The sequence below is a fragment of the Microcaecilia unicolor genome, chromosome 2 (assembly GCF_901765095.1).
Source record: "Microcaecilia unicolor chromosome 2, aMicUni1.1, whole genome shotgun sequence".
NCBI classification, from domain to species: domain Eukaryota; kingdom Metazoa; phylum Chordata; class Amphibia; order Gymnophiona; family Siphonopidae; genus Microcaecilia; species Microcaecilia unicolor.
This window is the reverse complement of record NC_044032.1, coordinates 351221618-351242732: the sequence shown is the minus strand read 5'-3', so window position 1 is coordinate 351242732 and position 21115 is coordinate 351221618. Positions and strand designations below refer to the sequence as shown.

Sequence of the window (21115 nt, the reverse complement as noted above, 5' to 3'; positions counted from 1 at the left end):
CCCTTGTAACTTCTGACCGGTGTGTTCTTCAAATAGTCCATGGGGGTTGCACCCTAAATTGGTGACAACATCCTCCAAATTGCCTGCCAGGAGCGTCAGTAAAGCTCTCAGCACCAAGCCATGCTTGCAGAGGAACTTTCTTCCCTTCTACATGCCCACGCAGTCAAGCCCGTTCTACCAGGGAAAGAGGGAAAGGAATGAAGGGATTCTGTTCCAAGTACTTCTTCATGCCCAAAAACCTGGGGGGGGGGGGGGGGGGTGAGGATTTCATCCCGTTCTAAACCTAAGGGCCCTGAACAAATATCTGATCAGAGAAAAGTTTAGAATGGTTTCGCTAAGCACCCTACTTTTCATGATTCAGGCAAATGACTAGCTATGCTCTCTAGACTTAAAGGATGCTTACACTTTCATACATCTTGTGGACTGGGGCATATTTGTATCTCGGATTTTGAGTGGGTTGGGACACCACTACCCTACCAGTATCATGCCCTACCATTGGCCTCGCTTCTGCTCCCTGAGTCTTTACCAAATGCCTTGCCATAGTCGCAACGTGTCTGTTCAGTCTGGGGTTGCACCTATTTCCCTGCTTGGATGATCGGCTTTGATGGAGCTCAAGGATCAGTACAGAGAACGGTTCAGATGTTGGAGCTACTAGGGTTGGTTATAAACTATCCAAAGTCTCACATCCTTCCCGCTAAGCAATTAGAATTCAAAGGCGCCTTGCTAGATAGAGCTCAAGCTCAGGCCTCCCTTCTGAAAGTTGAGGCTGAGGCATTGATCACCATTACCCTGCAGGTCTACCAGAAACAATGGGTCACAGCTTGGCAGATGTTGTCTCTTGGCTTCCATGGTGCTCATGACACCCATGGCACGTGTCCATTTGAGAGTGACTCAGTTTACCCTTGCTTCCATGTGGTTCGGCCACAGGGAACCTAGTGTATATCATTTCTGTCACTCTCGCTCTAAAAGAAGTCACTATTGTGGTTGAACAATTTTTGTCAAATCTGGTCATTTCAAACTTCTCTTCCACACAAATGTGTCCAACCTGGGCTGGCGAGCTCACATAGATGGGCTGCATACTCAGGGTTACTAGTCTGCTTAGGAGACTCAGCTTCATTTCAATCTCCTGGCGCTAAGGGCTGTTTGGAATGCTTTAAAGGCTTTCAGATTGTCTGCTGCACCAAGCAGACAGTTGAGTTGCTATGTCTTACATCAACAAGCAGAGTGACATGGGTTCATATCTGTTGGTGTCAAGAGGCGGTCAGAATATGGCACTGTGCCTCCATGGTGCTCAGAGCCACAAACCTGGCAGGAAAAAAACCTGCCTGGCGGACAGATTGAGGAGGGCAATGCAACTGAATGAGTAGTCTGTTAACATGGGTATTGCCTGACAGATGTTCTGAGAAAGGGGCACCACCTTCAGTGGATGTGTGTGTCAGTCGCCTCAACAACAAAGTTCCTCAGTTCTGTTCCAGACTGAGATCAAATGCAGATTAGCGTCTGATTCCTTCCTCCTACATTGAGGGAAGAGCCTTCTGTATTTGTATCCTCCGATACATCTAGTGGGGAAGATTTTAGTGAAACTCGAGCAGGATCCTAGAACCATGATGCTGATTGCCTCCTACTAGCTGAGACAGATGTATTTCCCTCTGCTTCTGGAATTATCCTCAGAAACTCCATGAAGACTGGACTGCTTTCTGACACTCAGAATAAGGGGTCTCTTGCATCCCAACTTCCAATCCCTATCAATCACTGCTTGGATGATGAGAGTGTAGAGCTTATTATCTCTTTTGCAAACCAGGATACAAATTCACCACCAAGAAATCAATTTAGTGGATATTTTTGTTTTCAATTTTATACACACTTATTGACATATTAAGGAGCACCCTCAGATATTCCCACCATAGTAACTCACAGATAATCACTGTGGTTTTTTGTGGTACAGCACCTCATTCATCGGGTTGTTCCTAATTTTGTTTTATATATTTTCCCAATTCAAGTGCCGTTAGATTGGTGCAAATCATTCCTGTATTTTTAATTACTTTTAAATAGTTTTTTTGTTCATGTATGTGTACCCAATCAATCATAAAACTTCAAAACGGATAATATTATAAAGTAGGACCAATCACTTACCTTAATTGTGTATTGGAATAATGCCCCGACTGCATGAACTTAATCCAATTCAATCCTCCGCCTTCCCCTGAAGACGCCCGACGCCGCGGGTTTCACTCTTCTTTCTTCAGGGACTAGGGTTAAGGTGAGCCTGTTCACAGCAAATGCTCAATACCAACTGCAGTCATTCAAGCGTTTCACCTGTGGCTTTTAAGGCGCCTGCCCAAAGGGCTACATCCTGGGACTTTCCTTTTGTGACGTCACTATAAAATAAGATCTAAGAAAACTTTATTAGTTCCGTATCCCAGATAGATCAATTTATTTAAATTCTGTAATACTACAGCTTCCTTCTCATGTCAGATCAATGTCCTTCTAAGTGAAAATGTCCTTGTGAGCAATTACAACATTCAGCTATTACTAATTCAATGTCCATATAGATAATAATGGCACACCATATATATATATATATATAGTCCATTATATCATATTATAGTGTGCCATTCAATGTTCACATTGAAGCCCACAGGGTTAATTGAATTCAATTTAAAAATCCACCACTGCTCCCTGCGGGCCAACGCAGTACTACGATCAGTTCCTCCAGAGACATCAGTAATGTGATCTGCTATAAACCATTGTAGGTCGACAAACTTATGGTCAAATTGAAGACAATGAGCTACCAAGGGAGCTGTAATGGTCCGTGTGGTCAATCGACTTTTATGTTCCGTTAGTCTCACCTTCATCTGCCTAATTGTGCGCCCTACATAATAGAGTCCACATGGGCAAACTATCATGTAGACCACAAAAGAAGTAGTACACGAAGTATTGTGTCTTACTTTAAAAGATTGTTGAGTCTGCAAGTGAGTCCATTCAGTTAAACATTTCGTCTGAGAGCAAAACTGGCAATTGCCACACGGGCGATGTTCCCCCGTTACCAAAGTCTGTGTAATGGAGCTCCCACTTGTACAGACAAGACTATTACGTAAATTACGTCCTCGAGTGTAAGCTATACAAGGAGTTTGCTGAAATACTGAATGAAGAGCTAGTACTTGCCAATGTTTAAACAGTAAATGTGCTACTTGCGGAGCCAAAGTAGAATAACCCAACACTCAAACAAATTTGTCCATCTGCTCTTTAGGTCGATCTAATAACAGGAGTGATCGCTGGGCATACCATGCCCTTTTATATGCTTGTTTGATACAGGACTGGGAATAACCTCTTGCTTGAAGCTTAATTGCGAGTTGATTCGCTTGTTGTTTAAACATAGCATCTATAGAACAAATTCTTCACAAGCGTAAGAATTGTCCAACAGGCAAAGACCATTTGAGCTTATATGGATGATGACTTTCAAAAGATAACAATGTATTCCGATCTGTCTTTTTATGATATACAGTGGTCTGCAAATGTCCTGTTTCTTTTACAATCCATGTGTCTAAAAATGCTATATGTCTTTCATGCTTAGTCATAGTAAATTTCAAGCAAGGATCTTGATAATTAATCCACTTCAAGAACTCTATTAACCGTTGTTCTGTAGATGTCCAAATGTTTTGACGTCTAGAATCCATTTCCACCCTCTGCCTCTAGAGGGTAGTGTCAAGGCTCAAATCATTAGAGCCATGGCTGTGTTGGTAGCCCACTTCAGGTCAGCCTCCATTGAGGAGATTTGCAAAGCTGCAACATGGTCATCAGTCCACACATTCACATCTTACTACTGCCTAGAGCAAAATTCCCAATGTGACAATCTGTTTGGACTGACAGTTTCGCAGAATTGTTTTGACGTCTAGAATCCATTTCCACCCTCCTAGACCCATTCTGTTCTAGGCTGCACACATATTACACAATGTGTATGTTCTAGGCTAATTGGTTCCTTGTTGGTCTTGCCTGTTGCAAGACTCTGTTGTCCTTTGTTTTTGGTGAGCCTTGTAGCTAGGAATTTCTGTAAGTGGCAAATGTTGTCCTGCTTGTCCTCTGAGAAAGCAAAGTTGCTTCCCTTTAGCAGATGTCTTCTGAGGACAGCAGGACACATATTGCCATTTACCCTCACTCCTCCCCTATGAGTGCCACTCCTTGAGCTTTATACTGTACTGCTGGTCCCGTGCACTTATGTTGAGTGAGAAGGCACCTGTGCATGCACAGTGCAGCACTGCTAAAACTTTCAGAAGTTACTAGAACGCTGGGTAGTGTCTGTGCTCTGTTCTGTCACATGATGTCACCCATAAGTAGCAATATGTGTCCTGATGTCCTTGGAGAACACCTGCTACAAGTCAAATAACTTTACATAACTCTTTTTAGCTTAATTATCCTTTATCCCTCTACCCCACCTAAATCCCTTAGAATGGTTATAAACCAGGAATTAGGAACTCATCCAATCTTCTCACTTCCCTAGTTCCATTTGTAGGTTGTCCCCTTGTACCCTTGTTTTTCCGAGTTCACATCCAGTATTTGCTCCAGACATCTTCCATCTTAAGTTTTCTTTTCTTCAAAGCTGTGAGCTTTTTCAAGCTATACAAATTAGTCTATTACAATAATTCTTATTTGGTGGCTTAGCATTCTTCCAGTTAGCTGCTATTTCACATCAAGTTGCTACTATAAAGTTAACAGATTTTCATTCGTATTATCTATTTCCAGTTTCAGGATCCTGAGGTATTTTATTGCCCAGCACCTCTTCCATTATAGCAATACATTTTTCACAATACTTTTGCAGTGTTGAATACCCCCACCATATATGGATACAGTTGCCTATATGGTCACAGCTCATTCAGCATTTTGTTATAAAATTATTTATCCAACTTAACAAATATTTTTCAGAAAAAACTTTCAGGTCACCCAAACATTGTACAGTTCTGCTCTGCTGCATCGATAGGAAAAGAAGAGTCTGACACAGGTCAAGCAGAATTCCTGCTACTGACTGAACTTTGCAAAGGTATTATTGTTTCATTTGAGCGTTTACTTTTAAAACCAAGGAACATTGGGGAGCAAGAGAAACCATTTGTGTTTATTTGTATAATGGTATGCTGTGCTTTTTTTTTTTTTTTGCTGGTACGGCATACCGACACCTTTTTTTCCCATGGCCGGCTCACCTGCCTTCCTCAGCTCCCTGACAGCCCTCCTTTCTGTTCCTGCTGCCCTGTGTTTAAATCTTTTATTTTACCTCAAGTCGCAGTGGCGGCGGCAGTGAAAGCAGCAGGCTCGCCCTCAGCCTTCCCTTCCCTCTGAGTGTCCTGTCCTCATGGAAACAGGAAATTACATCAAAGGGAAAGCTGGAGGCGAGCCTGCTGCTTTCACTGCTGTCACCACTGCGACTCGAGGTAAAATAAAAGATTTAAGCACAAGGCGACAGGAACAGAAAGGAGGCCTTTCGGGGAGCTAAGGGCAGGCAGGTGGGGCTGGGGTTGGAACTAGAACTCAACGGGGGCTGAGTAAGGGGGCAAGTGGAGGCTGGGGCGAGTTACTGGACATGGATGGGAGGGGAGGATAGGGGTAAAGGAGAATTGCTGGACACGGAGGTGAGGGCAGAGGAGAATCACTGGACATGGAGGGGAGGGCAGGAAAGAGAGGAGAATCGCTGGACATGGTTGGGAGGGGAGGTTAGGAGCAAAGGAGATTCACTGGACATAGATGGGAGGGGAGGGCAGAGGAGGATCGCTGGAGATGGATGGGAGGGGAGGTCATTAGAAATACTGGACATGGATGGAGGAGAGGGAAGACAGGAAGGAGATGCACATGGATGGAGGGGAGGAGAAATGCTGGACATGGATGGAGTGGAGAGCAGGGAAGAGGAGAGAAATGTTGGAGGGAAAGAAAGACAGAGGAAGGAGATGCACACGGAGGGGAAGGGAGAGAGGAGAAATACTGGACATGGATGGAGGGGGAGGGAGAGGAAGTAGATGCACATGGAGTGGAGGGGGAGAGGAGAGATGCACATGGATTTAGGAGAGAGAGGAGAAATTCTGGACATGGATGTAGGGGAGAGAGGAGAAATTCTGGACATGGATGTAGGGGAGAGAGGAGAAATTCTGGACATGGATGTAGGGGAGAGAGGAGAAATTCTGGACATGGATGTAGGGGAGAGAGGAGAAATGCTGGATATGGATGGAGGGGAGGGAAGAAAGAGGAAGTGAGATGAACATGGATAGAGGGTAGGAGAGAGGAGAAATGCTGGACATGGATGGAGGAGGAGAGGAAAAATGCTGGATGTGGATGAAAAGAGGAAGGAGATGCATACTGACAAGATGGGGGAAAGGGAAAAGAGGAGAAAAACTGCACATGGATGAATAAAATAGGCAAAAGCTGGATCCACTCTATACCTCCTCCAGTCAAGTCCTCAGAGGACCCAGCTTTTAACTATGGATGTAGGGCAAGAAATGAAGAAGAAAGGAGGAAAGTAAAGGAATAAATGGAAAGGAAGCCCTGGAAACGGAGTTAAGGGAACAGATAGAGAACAGCAGAATCAGCGACTGGGACCAACATGACCAGAAACACAAAGTCACCAGACAACAAAGGTAGAAAAAAATAATTTTATTTTCATTTTAGTGTTTGGAAGATGGCCAATTTGAGAATTTATATCTGCTGTTTTATTTTGCACTGGGTATACTAGAGCTGTAACAGCTTATAGAAATTTTTTATAATGAAAAAAATCACAAGTTATTTTTTCCGCCTATACTGGTATAGTATTTTCAATGATACTGCTTATATGCACCACGGCAGGTATAAGGGGTGTGGCTACCATAGGGGTGGAGCCATTGATAGTGACCCCGCCCATAATGAATACCGGCTCCTTTTTTTCCTACAAAAAAAGCACTGGAAGTACCTGACATAGAAAAGTCCTGGGGGGGGGGGGGTTGGGGGGGGGCAGTAATTTCAGTGCCCAAGGTGAGTGAGCTCTAGGCTTTAACAGATCTACTTTTATGGTAGGTTTTACAATAACAGGTTGGTTGTGTCCATATATTTACATCTCATTAATGTTTGAGAAGAGACTCCTAACTTGTTAATGAGTTTGGCTGGTCTGTCCTTCAAAATTCTGTGGTGATTAGAATCCAACTCCACCCTCTAGGCCTTTTTTTCTTTATTTTTCGGACTGCCTTCCCCACCCCTAATAAAAAACAAATTATGCAAAAAGAAAATAGCTAATTGCTGCCAAAATATGTTAGTGTCTGCCTGTTGCAATGCCTTTGTAATCTTTGTTTTCCCCTTTTTCTGTTTGAAGGCACATATAGCTAGGGAGTCCTATGTGGTGTGAACTTGTGGTGTTTTGTCCTTAGAGAACCCAAGTTATGCACTTCTGGCAGGTGTTGTCTGTGGACAGAGATACAAGACCCACCCACCTGACCAAGTTGTTGTATTCTACCCTTAGCTTAAATACTCGACTAAGTGGGAAGTGGCACGATTGCACAGTGAGGCTACAGTAATTGAACTTAGGTAGCCTCATCTGGACTGTGAGGACTTGTATCCTGTCCACTGAGAACACTTGCTACAACTAAGAACTTGGCTTTATCGCCATTCATTACCTATGCTTCCTAACCCTAAATGTTAACCGAAAGAGAACACACGATCACATCTGCGTGTGCAAGGAAATGTTAAGGGTATGCAGGCTGAAAATGTTTCTTTTGGGGGGGGTGTCCTTTCTTTGTTTCTTTACATTTTTGAATTGCTGCTATTTCGTAATAATGAAATAATGATTTAGTGTGCACTGAAACCAAAATGAAAATGCATATATCTAGGACATATGTCAGTTTCCGTGGTTTGGTTTCCTTAGGAGGGGAAATACTTGAATATTGTTTTTTGGAAATGAGTTTATTCTTGTGAAAACATAATACATTTTGTAGGTAATATATTTAAAAGCAGAAGCCCTCAGATGTAAGAATTTGTGATTGCATGTTCAGTAATAGCTAATGTGAAAGAATGGTTACATAATTGATGTCTTTTCCTATTAGGGCAGCTGGTGGATTTCTTAAATAAGGCTGAATCTAAAGGTCCCCTCTCATGTGATACAGTACTGAAGATATTCTACCAGAGTTGCAGAGCCGTTCAGCACATGCATAAACAGAAACCACCCATTATTCACAGAGATCTTAAGGTATGGCATAGACTTTAAATGAATATAGTCATGTAAGTGCCTCCAGAAACAGAGAAGGATCATATGCTCAGTCTGGTTTTTACCCATAGCACATGGGCATATATATTAAGAAATTTAGATGAATATACATACTATGTGAACTTGGCAATACTTACATGACAGTCCCACTATCCTAATACATGGTGTGTTCTCAGTTTGAATGAGGAATTACAAAATGTAATAATAATCCACTTTCTGCTTTTCCATGTATTTTCCTGTGGAAGAAAGCCAAATGAGCTTTCTAGGTCAATGTCTCTCCCCTGATAACATTTTTGTTTGGTATCTTGTTCACTCCCAGTGGATCCTGATGAGGGTATTTTTTTTTCTTCTTTTTCGTACTTATGATGTGCACATCTTGGAAATTAGTCTTCATTAGTTCTGTGTGTAACTTCTTGTTGAAACAAGATTGTGGAAAATCCTGTGATTTTATAAAGAAAACTCATGAGGTAGTGTCTCCAGTTGGGTTTGTTTTGTGCACAACATCATGGGAGTGAACTTCACTTATAAGCCGGGATATGCTGGGGAGATATGACAGACATTTAAACACCTCCATAGTATCATGCACATCTTTTTGAAGCTCTGGAATGAGAGGGGCATAGGATGAAGGTGAAAGGAGAAACTTAGAGCATTTTTGTTTTACAGTCTTTCATCAAACAAACCCATAAACTAATCCCCACTACCCCATTCATCTCCCGTCCCAAACAATGAACACCTGATATTTCTCTGTACAAAAACAATCAATATTGAAATGTAGTGGGGAAGAAAAATAATCATACTAATGATCATTCTTTCAAATGCATAAAGTATTTAACAGGATCAAAGTAGAGACCTGAATGGGGTTAGTAGGGTTCCTGTGGGACTTCCACGAGGATCTCCTCCAGGTCCACGGGACTCTCGCAGGGATGGACACAGGTTCTGCAGGGTTCCCATGGAAGTGTTGTGCCAGGCCAGCCTACCTATCTATCCTTTCCTTGTGCCATGTCAATTATAATAGCACTGAAAAACTTAATGGATATTGTTGATAGCATTGAAATCCCCATAGTCATTAAGAAGGGAAGTTATCAAAATGGGCTAATGTTAAGTTGAGTTATTTTACTACAGGTCGGGTTATTTTAGAACAGTATACAGGTGAGGATGGAGGAGATTACTTGCAGGGATGGACAGGGATGGCTTAGATTCTGTCCTCGTGCAACTCTCTATCTCAAAGACAAGGAGTTTAAAAATGGAGTCCAAAGTTTCAGAAATTATTTTTCTTATCGCCTCTGCCCAAACCTGACAGCTTCTCCATGCGAAGCACACTATGCATCTGATTTCTCCATAGAGTCAGTATTAGGGGTTCTGAATCCATTGACTTAAGATACATGCTTTTCGTACAAATAAACAGTTCTCAGTCTCAGCCAGTTCCCAATCATCTTCCAAATCCAATAGACATATCTTAGCAGTCTTGGGAACCAGTTGCCCCAGCAGATGTCCCAGATGACCATATAGTAACTCTCAAAACTGAGCAATTGTCAGACAAGTCCACCAATAATGCAAATAAGTTCTTTCCTCAACCTGCATGATTTGGACATATCGCCAAGTGATGACTCCAAATTCTATTCACCAATCTTGGATGCATATACAGTCTATATTACATCTTATAGTTCACTACCGGAAATGGCGATTGCCTCTACGGTACTATGTAAACCACATTGAGCCTGCAAATAGGTGGGAAAATGTGGGATACAAATGTAACAAATAAAAAATGTAAAATGTTAGGCTTCTGCAGCTGCCATCATGAATGTTGCAGTTGTTGCGGGAAGACCCGGACAATTTCAACAATCATTTGTGCAGTTCTCTGTCACACATTCTGCCAAATACCCACCCCCACCTCTCTCTCCCTCCAGAAATCCCGAGGGGTATAATCCTCAGCTAAATCTCATTCCCGTTTCTGAATTGTATGATGAAAGGGGGCTACCCTAAACTTTTTTAGAAACTCCATAATAGTTTCGTTTTGGACTCCCTATTGTGGCCAATACTGTGTAAAGTCTGATGTAGTCCGTGCTTGTGGATAGTGATCCATGAGGGATCGCATGTAATGTCTGAGTTGTATGTGTGGTACTTAGCTCTGTCGATTAGACAGTATTTATCAAACATATGCATTAATTCCTCCTCTTTCGTAACATTGTTACTGCTTTTCTCCCCCAGTCAGTACAATCCATCCCCTGCATGCCAGGGTGAAAATCCCCATTGCCCAACAAAGGTGAAAAAAGGGGAACAATGTTGGGGACAACCTAAATTGCCTTCTACAAAGCTTCCATGTCCATCTCACTGACTGGAAAAGAATGTATTGACTCAAAATAGCTAGCAACATACAACCCTCAGATTGTAATACGTACATTAATTTATAGAGGTGCATGAGCTGACTTTTCCATTGAAAAGTGACAACATTCACATACTCAATCTGTAGCCTGCTTCATTAACCAAGTTATATTGTAGATCTTCAAATCTGGGAGGCCCAGCCCTTCTTCCTCTGACTTGCGATGCTGTAAGTTTCATCCTAGGTTATTTCTCCCTCCATAGAAACTGTGGCAGTACCTGATTTCCATATTTTCAAATCTTTTCCTGAAACACTTAAGGGCAAATTCTGAAGGACATAGAGCCATTTTGGTAAAAGTACCGTAGTCCATATTCAATGTAGTTTAACTGGCCAGAAATGGCTCCTGGCTGGTTAAATCATCTGTTTGAGGCTAACCGTTCATTTTCAGCGGCACTTAACTGATTAGTTCTGCTGAAAATGTTCGACTAGTGCCTAACTGAAAACTGGCTATTCTGGGGGCAGAGTCAGCACTTGGCTGGTTAAGTGCCAGTATTCGGTGAGATGCAGGTGCGATGCAGTTTTCAAGTTATTTCTTGTTTTTCGAAGTTGTTTAATGAGACATTTATGTCATTTATACTGTTGAGTCTCTCAGTCACTGGCTCTCTGATTGGTGTCTAATGTTCTTATGTTACTTTTAGCAGCTTCTTTTTGTTATTTCGTTAATGTTTGTAAATCACTTTGGTGTGCATTAAGAAAAACAGTTTATTAAATAATTAAACTGTCAGAATCAAAACATCTTTTCCTCTTTTGTGCAGGTAGAAAACTTGTTGATCAGTAACCAAGGAACCATAAAGCTCTGTGATTTTGGCAGTGCTACTACTATAGCATACTATCCTGACTATAGCTGGTCTGCACAAAAGAGAGCAACTGTTGAGGATGAGGTAAGACATTTTACATCTTTATGTCCTAACTTTATTTTTTTTAATGATTTTTTTAAATACTTTTTCCCCAGGAACTTGTCCTAACCTCTTTTAAGTCCCAGAAGTTTGGTCACATTTACCACATCCTCTGGCAGCAAATTCCAGTTGGTTTTAGTATGTCTTGTATTAGTATCTTGGAGCATCACATAATTTTCCTACTATTTGAAAGTGTAAACAACCTTTTTCTATTTCCCAGTTATGATTTGTAAATCTCTATCTTGTTGTTATCTCTTCATGCTGAAGAGACCTTACCTGTTTGAGCCTTTCTTCATAAGAGTACTGTTCCATCCCCTTTGTCATTTATGTTGCCCTTCTTTGTACCTTTCTAGTTCTGCTGTGTCTTTATTGAGAGGTGGCCAGAACTGTACACAATATTCCTGGTATGTTCGCACCATGGAGCTCTCTCTCTCTCTCTCTTGTCCTCTGTTTTTCCTAAATAACTCCTAGCATTCAATTTGCTTTTTACCACAGTGGCTCCAAAGTTTGTTTGCCGACTGGGATCCATACCAAGAATTACCAATGGTGTTGTATGTATGCTTTGGATTTTTTTCCACTATGTTCATGTACTTTGCACTAGTCCACATTAAATTTCTTCTGCCATTTAGATGCCCAGTTTTGTCATCTTGTAATTACGGAACCCACGCGGGATGGGTCAACGCTAGATCTAGTGCTCACAAATGGAGGCAGTGTTTCCAAAGTCCGGGTGGGTGCCCACCTAAGCAAAAGTGCTGAACAGATACTTCTCTTCTGTGTTCGTGGAAGAGAACCCTTGAGAAGAACCATGGTTGACTGTCAAAGGTATATCTAGGAATGGAGTGGTTGTCGCTAAAAAGAACACCGTGCTGGTTGATGGTGACGTGGCTCTCAGGAATCCTCAGGGTCGCAGAATGAAAGCCCTCTTGAAGCAGAATTTTGATGCGGCAGCCTTGGTTGTCCAGGCGGCCTGGTAGCCAGAGCTTTTTGTCCGTTGGGCTGAACATGTTTTGCTCAGGGAATCCGATGACTGGCTTTAGTGGACCAGGAGCTTGCTAAGATAGAGATGGGATCTTCCTTCCTTGCTGATGCTATATATGATTTGTTGCGGCCCTCTACCAAGACTATGGCACTAAGTGTAGCAGCGAGGAGATCCTTGTGGCATAGGGGCTGTTAGGCAGATGCAGTGTCCAAGTCTAAGCTGCTTAGGTTTCTTTTTAAGGGGTCCTTATTCAGAGAAGAGTTGGACAAACTTGTTAAGAGTCTGGGTGAGACCAAGGTGCCCAGGCTACCGGAAGACAAGTTGGCAGGTAGAGGTTTTTCTGCCAGGGGCTACTTTAGGGAAGCTCGTTGCTATAGGTTAGGTAGAACAGGACCACCTCAGCGGGGTCATTCCCCCCCCCCCCCCCCCCCCCCCCCCCCAAGAGGATCCAGTCCTTTCGCAGGAACCGGAGAGGAGATCGGGACTCCAGCATTGCAGCAGTGGGGCCCAGTTGTGCTTCACAATGAAGGTGTTCTGATCCATTTACCGGTTCCAGTAGGAGCAAGATTGCAGAAGTTTTATGGGACTGGACCCAAATTACCTCAGATTAGTGGGTTCGGGAAGTTGTTCATGGTGGTTATGAGTTGGAGTTCGCTCGACCTCTGCAGGATGTCTTTCAAGAGTCCCCCTGTGGGGCTTCTTGGAATGTGAAAGTTGTCCGAGACACTTTGCAGAGGTTGATTGATCTTTAGGCTGTTGTTCCAGTACTGCCCAATGAAGTCGGCATGGGTTGCTATTCCATTTATTTTGCGGTTCCCAAGAAAGAGGGCTCCTTTCATCCCATTTCAGATCTGAAGGTTGTGAAACAGGCTCTCTATGTTCCTATGTTTCACATGGAGTCATTGCGATCTGTGGTTGTCGCAGTGCAGTCAGGCGAGTTTCTTATGTCATTGGATCTCATGATGGCTTGTCTGCATATCAGAAGTTTCTTCACTTTGCACTTTTGAGAAGGCACTTTCAATTCTGTGCACTCCCTTTTGGTTTGGTGACAGCTCCCAGAACCTTTTACAAAGTCATGGTGATATTAGCAGCCTCTCTGTACCAGGAAAGAATCTTGGTTCATCTGTACTTAAACAATTTGCTAATTCAGGCGAATATTATTCAAGAGAGTCTGTTGGCCACCAGTCAGGTGATTCAGTGGTTGCAGTCATTGGACTGGGTAGTCAACTTGGCTAAAAGCCATCTCGGTCCCTCTCAGCGATTGAAGTATCTGGGAGTCCAATTTGACACTTCCCCGGGTCAAGTATTTCTTCTGCATGGCAGGGTACGGAAGATAATGTTCTGTTGTGGATCAGGAATTGGTTATTGGGCAGAAATCAGAGGGTAGGGTTAAACGACCAATTTTCTCAACGAAGGAGGGTGAATAGTGGAGTGCCGCGGGGATCTCTACTGGGACCAGTGCTATTTAACATATTTATAAATGATCTGGAAGGTGATTAAATTTGAAGATGACACAAAACTATTCAAAGTTATTAAAACATGTGGACTGTGAAAAATTGCAGGAAGATCTTAGGAAACTGGAAGACTGGTTGCTTTATCTAAAAAAAAATATATATATATATAGCAGAATTAGAAAATGTTCAAAGTAGAGCGATCAAAATGATGAAGGGGATGGAACTCCTCTCATTTGAGGAAAGGCTAAAGAGGCTAGGGTTCTTCAACTTGGAAGAGACGGCTGAGGGAGGATATGATTGAGGTCTACAAAATCCTGAGTGGTGTAAAATAAGTAGAAATGAATAGATTTTTCCCTCTTTCAAAAAGTACAAAGTCTAAGGGGCACTCAGTGAAGTTACATAGAAATACTTAAAAAAAAAATAGGGAATATTTTTTCATTCAGTGAATAGTTAAGCTCTGGAACTCGTTGCCAGAGGATGTGGTAACAGCGGTTAGCATATCTGGTTTTAAAAATTGTTTGGACAAGTTCCTGGAGGAAAAGTCCATAGTCTGCTATTGAGATAGACATGGGGAAGCCATTGCTTGCCCTGGGATTGGTATCATTGGAATGTCGCTACTATTTGGGTTTCTGTCAGGTACTTGTGACCTGGATTGTTTGAAACAGCACACTGGGCTAGATGGACCATTGGTCTGACCCAGTATAGCTATTCTTATGTTCTTAGATTTGATCTCATTTGTGGGCCCGTTATCCTTGGGTTCAAAGGTACCTTCAAGTGTTGTGGGCATGCGGCTGTTACAGGTCGTGCTTTTGTCTAGTTGGTCTCCTCAGTCTCACTAACTGGAGACTCTCCTGCTCTGGAGGGTGGCTTGGTGTTGCTTGCGGAGGTGGCTGAATTCGAACAATCTTTCACACACTGGTGAGATTTGATGCTCTCCAGTGGGTGGTGGTCATGACAGATGGCAGTCTCTTGAACTGGGAGGTGCTTTGCCTGGGCCGGTCAGTGCAGGGACAGTGGTCCCCCCGCAGAAGCTCGTTAATCAATCGGTTGGAGACAGGACCATTTGGTATTAGTGGCCTTTCTCGATCTTCTCGGGGGCAAAGTGGTGTGGGTCCTGGTGGACAGTGGGACAGCAGTAGCTTACATCAGTCAGCAGGGAGGCACCAAGAGTCGTCTGGTGGCTCAGGGTGCCGCTTTGCTAATGGATTGGGCAGATGGTCATCTTGTGGATCTGTCCATGGCGCATGTGACAGCAGTGCATGCTGACTTCCTCAGCAGGCATGTGATAGATCCTGAGGAATGGTGCCTAGGATACAGTACTTTCAATCTGATTATCAGATAGTGGGGATATCCGATCATGCATTTGATGGTGACTTTTTGGAATGCTAGGACCCTGCACTTAGTCGGCGCAGAGATTTTCAAGCGGAGGGCCTTGATGCTCTGGTACAAACGTGGTCAACAGTGTGGCTCTTTTGCGTTTCCTGCGTGTCCTCTGGTGGACAGAGTTCTGCACAGGATAGGTCATCAGGAACAGCTGGTGGTGTTGGTGGCACCAGATTGGCACTGCAGGCCCTGGCACAGGGACTTGATTTTGTCTTCAGGTGAGAGAACCTCTTCGGTCCCCGGTCTTGAGGAGTTTTTGACCCTGGGGCTGGTGCTCATGTTCCACCCGGCTCCATTCTGTCTTATGGCCTTTTGAGTGGGCACACGCGTAAGGGAGGTTACTCTGGACAAGTAATTACTGCATTATTACAGTCCAGGAAGCGCTCCATTTTCCTTGTATGTTTTCACATCTGGTGGCTTTTTGAAGCTTGGTGTGCTGATAGTCATAGCTCCGTTTTGGGCGTGCTTGCCTTAGATTATTGATTTCTTACAGGATGTTTGGATAAAGGTCTAGCTGTCAAGTACTTGCAGGTTTAGGTGGCAGCCTTGTCGGCCTTCTAGGGTTTGCTGCAAGGCACATGGTTGCCTTCTCTTCCGGATGTCATCCGCCAGTCTATTTGCCTCTTCCCGTCTGGGATTTCAATCTGGTTTTGTCAGTCTTAGTTTCTTCTCCCTTCGGAGAGACTGTACACTCAAGGTCCTTGCCTTAAAGATGGTTTTCTTGGTTACTATTATGCCCATTTTCACATTTCAGGGTTACAATGCTTTCATGCCGAGAACCTGTCCTTGTTTTTTGTTTGTTTTTTGTTTGTTTTTTTTACTAAGGAGCAAGTGGTTCTTCGGCCTGTTCCACCTGTTCTTCCCAAGGTAATGTTGGACTTTCTTCTCTTGGTTTTTTTTTTTTTTCTTTCTTTCTTTCTTTTTTTTTTTAATCCAATTTTATTGTGGAAACCATGAAAAAGAAAAACATAACCATGACATCAATGACATATCAGAAGCAGAGAAGCAATGTCAACAATACAAGTTTCAAACTCCACCCCCACCCCTTCACCCATCAAATAGCAAAACCCTATCCCAGCCCCCAGGTAAACACCGAAACCCAAAACTTTGGGCCATCTCCCAGCCATGGAATCACAAAAAATCCATAACCTAGCAAAGGGTGGTCAATGTGTGGACTGCACCTCTACAATTGTGTGTTTCCAATCATTATAAGTATCCCAAACCTTATGGAAGGGAAGGCACTGACCAGCTCATATTGCTGTTAACTTTGTCATCTGATAAATGTAAGCCAATTTGTGCAAAATAACTGTGATAGGTGGAAGACTGGGCTGTTTCCAAGCGGCAGCCAAAACTAGTTTACTGGCAACAGAGATTTTGGTAGCCAGTTTATGAATTTCTGGTTTCACCCCTCCTGGTCTGAAATTAAACAGACAATACTCCGTCTTGGCAGGATATACAACCCGAAGCATTTGATGGCCCAACTGCAAGATCTCTGTCCAATATTGTTGCACCAAGGGGCAAAGCCACTAAATGTGATACATATCCCCTAAAGTTCCACAGTTCCTCCAGCATAGGCCTGCCACATGCCACGTTGCGGAGTGAAATACCAGAGATACAGGATTTTGTACCCCCACTCTCCATAAGATTACTGGTGATCGAGACCTTGAGCAAATACTTGAAGCTTTTGTCCTGTTATCCTGATTAATATGTAGCTCCCAAGTCTTGCTCCCATATTTCAACATAGTATCGTATGGGCGAATTGTAATATAACCATGAAATACATCCCCACCCGCTACCACCCTGTATTGCTTTTTCTAGTAGTGTCGTTTTCTCATGGCAATCCGTCAATTTCCTTGCCAGTGTGGGGAGTGGGCCGGCATGATGGATCAACAGCAATTGTGGAAGCTGGATGTTCGCAGGGCTCAGCACATGTGTGTGCGGAGGACTCGGGAGTTTTGACGTTCGGCTCACCTTTTTTCATTCATGTAGGTGGTGGTTGGAAAAGGGAAGCAGCTTCTAAGGCCACAATTGCTTGGTGGATTAAGGAGGTGATAGCATTGGCTTATCTTCTGAAGAAGAGAACCATTCCGGTTTTCCTTAAGGCTCATTCCACTAGAAGACAGGTAGCTTCATGGGTGGAACGATCTCTGGTTCTGCCTGTGGAAATTTATAAAGCAGCCATGTGGTTCTCTTTGCATTTGTTTGTGTGCCACTATTGGGTGGATGTTCAGGCACATCCTACAGGCAGGGCTCATGGGGTCTCACCCTTAATGGTCCTTGCTTTTGTGCTTCCCATTCATCTGTGCTGATCTAGAGGGATGCTATAGAAGGAGAAATTAGATCTTACCTGCTAATTTTCTTTTTTAGTCCCTCTAGACTGGCACAGAAACCCACCCTTGTACAATATTGTATGTGTTTTGTTTCCTAGTCAGATGAATTCTCTGGAACATGAATTGTCTTTGTGGTTGAGGCTGCGGGATTATGAACATTGGTTAGGTTGTTAAAAATAAAAATTATTCCCTTTTGAAGGGGAGTTTGTTTGCTGGCATGGGCAGCAGCACATGGTCCCTTGGTTAGCTGGTGGACTCGGCTGTGAGAGGGAAGTGGTTGTTTAGTTTTTTGTGTGTATTTTATTTGTTTGCCATGGTTTTCATGGGGAGGTCTGCTTGGTTTTTGAAGACCTGACTAGAGTAGAGGTCTGCACGGGAACGGGGTTTGCGGGAATCCCGCGGGTTTCCCCCCCTGGTCAGCGGGAGTGCCGCGGGAACGGAACCATTGTCAGCGGGAGTGCCGCGGGGACGGAACAAAACATGCAGGATTCCCGCGGGGATCGAGGCCGACCAAAAATTGCAGATGGCCAAAAAAAAACGACAAAAAATCGAGGCCAGCCAAAAAAAAAAAAAGCGGGATTCCCGTGGGGACACATCGCACACATACCTTTCGCATCAATCATCAACAATCCTGCAGGTTTCCTTTTCCGATGCTCCGTAATTTCTAACCCGGCAACAACTTTTCTTCCTGCTCTGCTGCGTCATGCCCAAGGAGGTTGGATCATCTGCCATGCCAACCAATACTGTGCTTAGGGAGGCTTCCAATAAAAAGAGACTACTCGGAATTCTGGGATTTGTGGTTTCTGGGTCAGTGTACATTGTGCACAGTGCAAGGCAATGTACTGCAATCCCAGTGTCCTCCAAGAAGGGCTCGTTGTAACTCTTCCACTCATGCTCAGTAGGAGCATGTGAAAATAAAGAGCTCCTTCCTTGTTTCCTGTTAATGTGTTTGTGGAAATGGTAGGTGCTATTAATATTACTGTTTGGAGATGTGGTTTTTTTTTTTTTTTTTTACAACTGTTGAGATTTATTTTGCAAGTATTAGTATTTTCACTTCCACCTTATTTCAAAGCATCTGCTTAGGAAATACAGTGCCTAGAAAAAAAAAAGTTATTTTTAGCAGTTGATGAACCCTGTAACCCTGTAACTTGTACTTAATCCTGACCCGCTTTTTATGTTTATCAGCTTCTGCAAATCATCACACAGACACTGTTCAGATTTTGTGACCTGAATAGTCAGCTTTGTTTTGGCTCCTTAGTTTACATGTCCTTGTGGAGTGGCACATACGTAAATTAGGTCGGGTACCTAATGTGATTTTAATGTAGGTGTATAAAAGGGTAATGACTACATTTCACTTTTTTTGTTATTAATAACCCCCCACCCCATTTACAAAGCAGCACTAGCTGCTGCTGGTGCTGTAATGCCAGCCCAGCCCATTTTGAATGGGCTGTCGGCATTGCCACACAGCTTTGTAAGCGGGCGGGGGGGGGGGAGGAAATGCTGTCTGTGATTTTATGTGATGTTTTGCTGGATGGTCTCCCTAATACCGCCAGTTTTGCAGTTTGCTTGCTGTGCTTCTCAAGTATAGTACGAATAATTATACCTTTGTGCTACCCTGATGTCCTATGTGTACTATATTGTATATGATGAGAAACGTTGGGACTGTGATCAAGTTTAAGCAAAGAGACAATTTACACAGCAGTTATAAAACTTTGAGAAAGAAACAGAATTAAAAAAAATAGTTTCTTAGCTAGTCATAATTCAGAATCTGCTGTATAGACTAATTAACATTCAGAAATACATACTTCCTTTTTTTATGGGGACGGGCGGGAATGGAGAAGATCACTCACGGGGACGGGCGGGGACGGGTGGGGATGGGTTAGATTCTGGCGGGGATGAGCGGGGACGGGTTTGATTCCAGCGGGGACGGGCGGGGATGGGTTGCATTTCTGTCCCCGTGCAACTCTCTACTCTAGAGGGACTGCACAATCCACTTAGTTACTTAGAAGTCAGTGGTTCTCAGTCTCCATCTGCTGGTAGCAGTGCATAACACATTCGTATATGCTGATCTGAAGGGACTAAAAGAAAAAGAGAGAAAATTACTACTACTACTACTTATCATTTCTATAGCGCTGCTAGGGGCAGTTAAAATCTAATTTCTCTTTTTTAATTAGGTAATATGCATTTAAAGACTGACAACTGAATAGGTACAAAGTTTAATGTTACTGTACTGTACCATGTAGCTGCCTTAAAAAAAAATTCCACAAAAAACTATTTTTTTCCTTTTTTTATTTTGCTTTTTCTTTCTTTTTTGGGAGTGAGGACAGAATTTTTTTTTCTTTTTGGTTTGGGGTCTTTTGTTAAATGTATTTTTTCAATGTTTATTGCTCCTTCTGTCTGTCTATATGCATGCTTCTGGGGCTGCCTTCATGAACTGCTTTCCTTGAAATTTGATGAGTAGGATTATTCCTAAAATGATAGGCCAAAATTTGGCAGAAACACTAACTGGTGCATGAATGCTCCAGATTTGGAAGTGAATATGAAATGTCATTAAGCCACTATATTGGTGAGAAATTTGCCAACCTTGTATTTTCCTCCTGTAGCCCCTTCTTCTCCTTCATGCCTCTATTCTATCCAGAGGTTAAAGTGAGGAAAAATACCAACTTCATACTCTCTGGGTCCTCTTGTCACTCTTATTCTTCATTATTCTTCCTTTCTCCATCAATATGGCATCTGTGTTTTACCCTGTTTGCTTCTCTCTCTCTTTCCATCCTCCATCATATCTTCATGTTCTCTCCCTTTGATTTTTGCCTCATCTATTCCCTTTTGTTCACTCATGCACCATTTACCATTCACATTTCTTTCCCTGTCTTTACTGTGTTAACTCTGCTCATCCTCCTTCTAGCCTACATGTTCTATATTTGTGACTTGTCTCCTCTTTCTTTGGCTGTGTCTTTAGGAACAGCGGTTAGCAACGCAGAAAACTGAGTACACACTCCTGGGTTCTGAATCCTCACTTTTCTTGCATGCTTCCTGTTTGGAATGAAGTCTGCTAATGAGGAGAAGCTGAGTCCAGGAGAACATGCACACGTTGGTTCTCTGTGTAGCCAACCTACATCCACTTTTTTCTCTGTAACTGTTATCCGAGAGTGGTGAGGAGTGGGATCCATCTGTTCCCTTTTGCAAATGATGCCTAGCCATACAGTAGTCCACATTTTAGTTACCTTCACCTGGGATTTTTCCAACATCTTTTCTCACATTTGATATTTAAATGTAACATATTTCATAGATCTTGATAAAATATTTTTCTTCATAGATTACGAGGAACACTACCCCAACCTATAGGACTCCAGAAATAATAGATTTGTATTCCAACTTCCCAATTGATGAAAAACAAGATATATGGGTAAGTACATTACATGTTCATCTGAGCTCTAATGTTATCTGCTATATTATCTAGTGTATATAGGTAGGAGGCTTGTGGATACAA

General features: G+C 42.9%; 1 protein-coding gene across 1 annotated transcript in view; it reads left to right on the top strand.

Annotated features, from left to right (window-relative positions):
* Window positions 1–21115, top strand: part of GAK (cyclin G associated kinase) — a 398389-nt gene that overhangs the window by 57780 nt on the left and 319494 nt on the right. The window contains exons 4-7 of the mRNA XM_030194468.1: window positions 4918–5032; window positions 8043–8185; window positions 11339–11464; window positions 20942–21031. Of these exons, the coding sequence (XP_030050328.1) occupies window positions 4918–5032; window positions 8043–8185; window positions 11339–11464; window positions 20942–21031 (474 nt within the window). The remainder of the gene's footprint in view (window positions 1–4917; window positions 5033–8042; window positions 8186–11338; window positions 11465–20941; window positions 21032–21115) is intronic.